A 6,685-nucleotide genomic window follows, 5' to 3' on the forward strand; every position below is an offset into this window, starting at 1 on the left:
TCAGGACAAAAAAGACATTTATTTCACTTGCAATTTAACTTATCAACTATTCGTTGCTTCCCTCTTCAAAGCTTCCATTACAGCATCCGTGGTCGTAACTCCTTTACTAATAAGAATGGTTTTATTCCGGGACTTCGAACCACGGTCTAAGCTTACATCACTTTTTCGCAGGTTCAAAACTTTCGAAAGGTATTTAACTAGTTCGGTGTTGGCTTCGCCTTCAACTGGTGGCGCTGATATTTGGACTCTATCAATAAAGTAATTTAGATTTGATTAATTTTTATGAATTGAAAATTAATTTTTTGATATTCCGGTTGTACATAAGCTCTAATTATAGGATTACGTTCATATATAGGTTTTGTAAGCCTGATTCAGAATTTTCCAAACTAATTTCAGACCTTTTCTAATCATTTTCAAAAATTGTGAGGGCGAATCGAATTGTACACGCATCACAAAACTCATCAGAGATCTGCAAATACACCCGGTAGCCGGGTAAAATACCTCTGCCAGTTCCTGGGTAACCGAGCGAATGCTCACATGCCAGTCTACTTGGATGATTTCGACGATTTTATCGGTTTCTACGACGATTGGCCTACCAGTACGGAGTGTAACTTCGACATCCACTACACCAGAACGAAATCGATCGAACCAACGCTGTGCTGTGCGAATTTTTACAGTTGCATTGTTACCTCTCAGGTAGTAAAAATGTAAAATATGACAAATTTCTTACTTGGTGGACTCCATCTTTGACGCGCTATAACTTGAGACCATAAAACTGTCAAAGAGACACCTGTAGCCCAGACTGTCGTCTTCAAATCGCCGTATAGTATGACCCGATGCGATAAGTACAACACAAGATATGTTTAAGTGTCGCCATCTATTGACAAAATACGACATTACCTTTTCCCCAAACTAATATTTGAATGCCATTTCGTTGTGCTGGATCTTTTCGAATCAAATTGTACAACTAGAGCGGGCCTGTTGTTTCCGGTGTACGATATCTAGTTTTAAGAAGCTAGTTATCACCATCACAATCCTCCACGCTTGGTGCCTTTTCAATGAGAACATGATCTTTTTGATTGAATGTCTTCACATCTGGCGAAGCCCATATTCTCTCGTGGATTTCTCGACGACATGACCAGATCTCCGCCGTATGCAAATTCCAAGATTTTGCTACCATTGCTGTGATTTATGCCATGGACTCTATGCATTCGAGCAGCTCCACGGTAAGCCTACCCCGATACGATGTCAGCATTGAAGTCGGTTGTGACTGTTAGGACCGTGACTGTTATGGGAGGACAAGGGGATAGAATCTAGTCTACCCAGATCTTCAAAGCCAGTCTCTATTCTACAACCAGAGATGACTTTCAGGTCTCCAAAGAAGAATTGTTTACCTAGTATCTTCAGCCTGGCTGTAGCTAGAGCCAGCATACGTAAAGGAACTGCTTGAGAGTCTCTCCCTCCTCCCCGCAACTTTGACGATGTAAATTATATGCAGGAGAGAAATATCCTAAAAACTAAAAATTTGGCGAATTCATCGTGAAGCTCCCTCCCCAAATACTAAAGATCCATCGAAGGCTCGGGAATATGGGGGCGGGGTCCTTTAAATGCTTCAGTGCCTTACGTGTCATTTGATAAAACTACACGTGTCCTTATACCAACACATGGGATGGCAAAGGAACCTGAAGAACGAAAAAACATGTGACTTCACGCGCATCTATCGAATGACCAACACGCGAGTTAAAACTGGAAAAACAACAATGGTTGAACCGCGCGTCTAGATCCGTAAGACTCCGGACACGAGGTCGCGATGGGGAGAGAAAATCCACGATGAATCGCATCTCCTGCTTTAGATATTGAACAGGCGCGGCCTTTCAGGTTCTCACCCGCCCTTGACAAATTTAGGCCATCATATTGGAGGATGCCCGCATAGTTTCCTATATTACCGATGTAATCCTGTCGCCGACGTGCCGCGTAATTTATTGACAATGCTCAGCGTTCACCTGGTACTTTGTGATGTTAACATGGCCGTAAGGCTTTACTGTCACGGAGTCTGATAGCTTCCCACGATACAGTGTATTGATTATGAAGGTTCAAGGGGAGGTAGTATAAGACTCTTCTTTTTCTTCAACCTTTATCCCGTTCACAAGCAGGGTCGGCTCGTCGTGATCGGTTTCGCAATTTTGCTCTGTCGAATGCCTGATCTGAGTGCATTCTCGAGGCTTTTAAATCCCCATCCAGCGTATCAAGCCACCGCTGTTTAGGCCGGCCTTTTGGTCGCTTACCATCGACCTCGTTGTTCAAACCAATCATGGCAAGTGAATTCTCTTTAGGCGAATTACGTGGCCATAACAACGAAGACGCATATCTTGCAGTTCTTCGATATCGATCGCGGATATCCTCATTTCGGATGTGATCAAAACGTGTCACGCCACTAGTCAAACCCAACATCTTCGTTTTCATTACCGCAAGACGCCGTTCATTGTCTTTCATAGTCGGCTATAAGGCATCTTTCTCGGCATCAAGTCGACCTGTCTGTGGTGCGTACGTGGTGAAGAAGTGAATAGTGCGATCAGCTGATATAAAGGTGAGCTTCAACAGATCATCATCAAATCGTTCGACTTCTTTAATGGCATCACGGAAACCCTCTGTCCAGTTAGGGTGTCAACATTTAGCGTGCAGACACGCCGTCCATGCGTCAGAACCCTTGCCCATTTCTCGACAGGACCGGGGCCCGTCCTGTCGCGTCGACTGAGGTGGACGCTTTAGCATGTCTCCGAGGCTTGTTACTCGATCCGATCATCTTGTTTCTAACGACATTGGATGCATTTTCTTGGTCGACCTGCCACGGGACCTGTTGTGGCGCAGTGGGGTTAACAACATTCGAAATTTACTCGACTTCTCGACTATCGCCAAGGTGCAGGAAGATGACGCAGTACTTCAGCGCTTCAAATCCAACTCTAAATATAAATTTCGGGAGATGGGCTTCGGCTCGAACCTCTCTTTCTGCTGCAAATACTCGGAAAAGGGACCTAGGCCATACATTCCGGCCACCTTTCGCAAGGAAGTGTTCCACGCGGTTCACGACATAGCGCATCCAGGCATCAGAACAACAAATCGGTTAGTCACCGAGAAATACTTCTGACCCTCCATGAATAAGGACAGCAACTCCTGGGCCAGAGAGTGCATCGCATGACAAAAGTGTAAGGTCACCAAGCATGTAAGAAAAGACACTTCCCCCCACTATCAAGCGGTTACAGTTGTTGCCTTACAATCATCGAAAGGTTTACGCGGTGGCCTGAAGCAATACCTCTGAAGGACATTACGGCGCAATCTTGTGCCGAAGCCCCCTGTCGAGAGTGGATCCCTCGCTTATGTGTCCCTGCAGTGATCATCACTGACCAGGGAATGCAATTTGAGTCCACCCTTTTCTCAGAATTAGGCAAACTCATGGGATTCAAACGCCAGCGAACTACGGCTCACCACCCGCAATCCAATGGGATGCTAGAACATTGGCACCGGACCCTGAAAGCGGCCATTATGGCTCGTGATGATCCGCCCTGAACTCAGGTCTTGCCTCCCGTCCTACGAACAACCCACCGAGAGGAGTTTGCTGCCAGCCCCGCGGAGCTGGTGTACGGGGAGAACCCAAGACTCCCAAGTGATCCGGTCTTCGACAAGAGATCGGGTCTCACAGATTCCGGATTGCTGCGCTTGTTGAAAGACAACCTTCGCCACATTAAAGCTACACCTCCCACACGTCACTCGTCCGCAAATGTCTGTGCGCCCAGGGAGCTGGACACGTGCACGCACGTCCTGGTCAGGACGGATGCTGTCCGGAAGCCGCTGCAGCCTCCATATGAAGGCCCGTACCGTGTTCTCGAGCGGGGAAAACACTTCTTCCAGCTCGAGATTGGGGGACAGAAAATGGCTGTCTCCTTATCCAGGCGGAAGCCCGTTTGCGCCCCAAAGCAACATCACGTTCGTTTCGCTGTATGATGGGCAACGCAGTTCCGAGTTTAGTCGCTGAAACTCCTAGGTTTCATCTGGGGCCGGAGTGATGTAGAGCAGCGGGGTTACTGTCACCAACAGAGATCAGGTATGATTTAGGATAGTGGAATAACTCCGAGTATAATTTATTTGTTTCTTTCACTGATTTCAGCATTTTATTTTTGTTTTAGCATGGCGGAGTTATGGAGGAGATATAAGAGTACATTAAGGATATCCGCCGGACAGGACCGTAGAGCCCCCGTATCACCTGGAATATGCGATTTTCTGAATCATATTCAGCGATCCTATAAGGCTGTTGTAGCAGAAGGTCACGGTTCAATCTCACTGGTGGCAGAGAGATTTCTATCGTAACTGGATGCAGGATACCAGTCGATTCGGCTGTGAATGAGTGTCACCTTTGAACACATCTTCATCACCAACGGCGCAACAACCGATATCATGTCAAAGCCCGCCCTAGTAAGGAACTCCAGACGTCCTAACCTACGCCACCGCTCCATCTCAGGACTTTCCATGCAGGATCATCCTCACCCATACGGATTAAGTGACCCGCCCACCGCAATCGATTGAACCGGATTTTATCCACAACCAGACGGCCGTGTTATTTTGGAATACATACCTACTCTTTTTAGTGAAGTGAATCTTAAACCCTCATTGGGATCCAAATGGCAAGTTTTGAATATCTACACGCCCTCACGGCCGGGGTGATACCATTAATCAGAAGTAAATCTACGAAAACCGGAATGTTGTATTCAATTTAACTCAATATTTACCCGACTCCTTCGTTTGAGATGTCTGTAATTCCGTTCTGTTTGGCGCCCGGCTTTGCGAGGATCTTTATGGCTATGTTCCCGGTCTTGTCCATACAGACGGGAAGGGACTCATTGCGAACAACCGGAGGTGGGACACCCTTTCCTTTCTGAGCCGACTTCTTGGACATGCTCCTTTGAATAATTATTAAACTTTGTATCCTCAATTTAGACAGCATTCACCCGGTCCAAACACTTAGACTGCGCCTGTCAAATTTTCAGGTTAAATCCATTGTTTTGAACCGAATTCGAATTTCCCCCAAAACATCCCAAAAGGTCAAGCACGAAATCCGTGATCTGTCAAAACGTCAAACTACGTTTCGAGGCGGGAGCTCGTTTCTGTCTTGAATTGTTTACAAATTTGGAAAGAATTGTGCGCGAAATACTAGAAAAGATGGCCAAAAGGGCTGCTGAGGCATTTGAGGATGATTTCATGGAGGATTCCAAGCGGGCTAAACCACAGTCCAGCAAGAAACACACATTGGATTCGGACGAGGAAGACAGTGGCGAGGATGATGAGAGGTGGAACCGCGATTTACTTTTGCTTTTGATCTATTTCACGTTTATATCTTGTCAGATACAATATTATGAATGAAAATGACATCGAAGGCGAAGAGGAAGGCATCTCAGGGATGGACGGAGAAGTTAAAATCACTCCGTTCAACATGAAGGAAGAGTTGGAGGAAGGACACTTTGACCGCGAAGGGCACTTTCAATGGAACAAAGATAAGGAAATCAAGGATAATTGGCTGGATAACATCGACTGGGTGAAGGTTTGTAGTTTCATAGTATCTAAGGACTTGCAGAGCACATCTAACTTTTTTCTGAACAGGTTAAAACCGACAAAAAATACATCGAAAAGACGAATCGCGGATTGGCCGACTCAAGCGATTCCGAAGGCGACGAACCTGGCAAACGTTTCAATGAGGTCGAAACCTACAAACAAATAATTGAGCTAATGCGACCTGGCGAGACAGTAAAGAAAACTCTTCTGCGACTAGGGGGTGCCACAGCCAAATTATCCTCAGCGGAGCGATGGAAACGCAAAAAGGCCGGAATAGTCGACGAAAATGCCGCTCTGGTCACCAAACTCACCGAGTTGACAAACAACATCCTAACCGAGCTGGGAAACATGGACGTCTACCAGGAGACTTACGAACAGATCCAGTCGAAAATCAATCGAAAGTCAAAGAATGCCGGGGCGAGTAGCAGCAACGCTGACCAGGAGCTCGACATGTACGCGGATGATTTTGAGACGAAAGAACAATCAAAGTTGGGATCAAAATCAGAGGATACAAAGGTTGAAGAGAAGGAGGACAGCAAGGAAGAGGAGGAGGAGGAGGAAAAAGTCCTTCGATGGGAATATAAATGGAAGGATTCCGATACAGAGATCCACGGGCCGCATACCACCGAGCAAATGCTGAACTGGAGCAACGATGGCCACTTCAAAGACGGAGTGGTTGTCAGGAAAGTTGGGGAAGACACAAAGTTTTATTCCAGCAATCGAATCGATTTCGATCTTTATTTATAGTTTTTCTATGGAATGAGATTGTGTTCGGGTTGCAGATTTGATGTGTTTTATGTGTATTGTTGTTTGATAGGGAAAAGATTGCATTTACAGTTAGTGAAATGAGGAGAAATTGAAGTTTTTTTATTATTGTATTTAGCGAGAGAAAAAATGGAATTGATCCATTTTAGCTTGTTGGTAGCAGGCAAATCTGAGTTGTTTGAGAGGGGTCACCTTGGAACTTAGCCTCTACTCTTGGCTCTGCTAGATCCACTTTCGTTGCCCTGTCTAAAATCTGGAAATGCAGTTATCCCAACACTAAGATCAAGTTGAGACTGTTCTGTGCTAGAGTCTCTTCGGA

At 45.8% G+C, this 6,685-nt stretch overlaps 2 protein-coding genes across 2 annotated transcripts; one reads left to right on the forward strand and one right to left on the reverse strand.

Annotated features, from left to right (window-relative positions):
- LOC119655832 (UPF0235 protein C15orf40 homolog) lies at window positions 1–5,105 on the reverse strand. The gene is made up of 2 exons (XM_038061940.1): window positions 4,782–5,105; window positions 1–247 (listed from the first exon to the last, which is right to left on the reverse strand). Exons 1-2 carry the CDS (start codon window positions 4,994–4,996, stop codon window positions 43–45), a joined length of 420 nt encoding a protein of 139 aa, XP_037917868.1. The 5' UTR covers window positions 4,997–5,105; the 3' UTR covers window positions 1–42.
- A 10-nt stretch (window positions 5,106–5,115) lies between these two features.
- Window positions 5,116–6,474, forward strand: LOC119655831 (CD2 antigen cytoplasmic tail-binding protein 2 homolog). The gene is made up of 3 exons (XM_038061939.1): window positions 5,116–5,339; window positions 5,395–5,590; window positions 5,650–6,474. The coding sequence occupies exons 1-3, from the start codon at window positions 5,212–5,214 to the stop codon at window positions 6,346–6,348; spliced, it is 1,023 nt and encodes a 340-aa protein (XP_037917867.1). The 5' UTR covers window positions 5,116–5,211; the 3' UTR covers window positions 6,349–6,474.
- The last annotated feature ends 211 nt before the right edge of the window (window positions 6,475–6,685 follow it).

The sequence above is a fragment of the Hermetia illucens genome, chromosome 4 (genome assembly GCF_905115235.1).
Source record: "Hermetia illucens chromosome 4, iHerIll2.2.curated.20191125, whole genome shotgun sequence".
In the NCBI taxonomy this organism is placed as follows: Eukaryota; Metazoa; Arthropoda; class Insecta; order Diptera; family Stratiomyidae; genus Hermetia; species Hermetia illucens.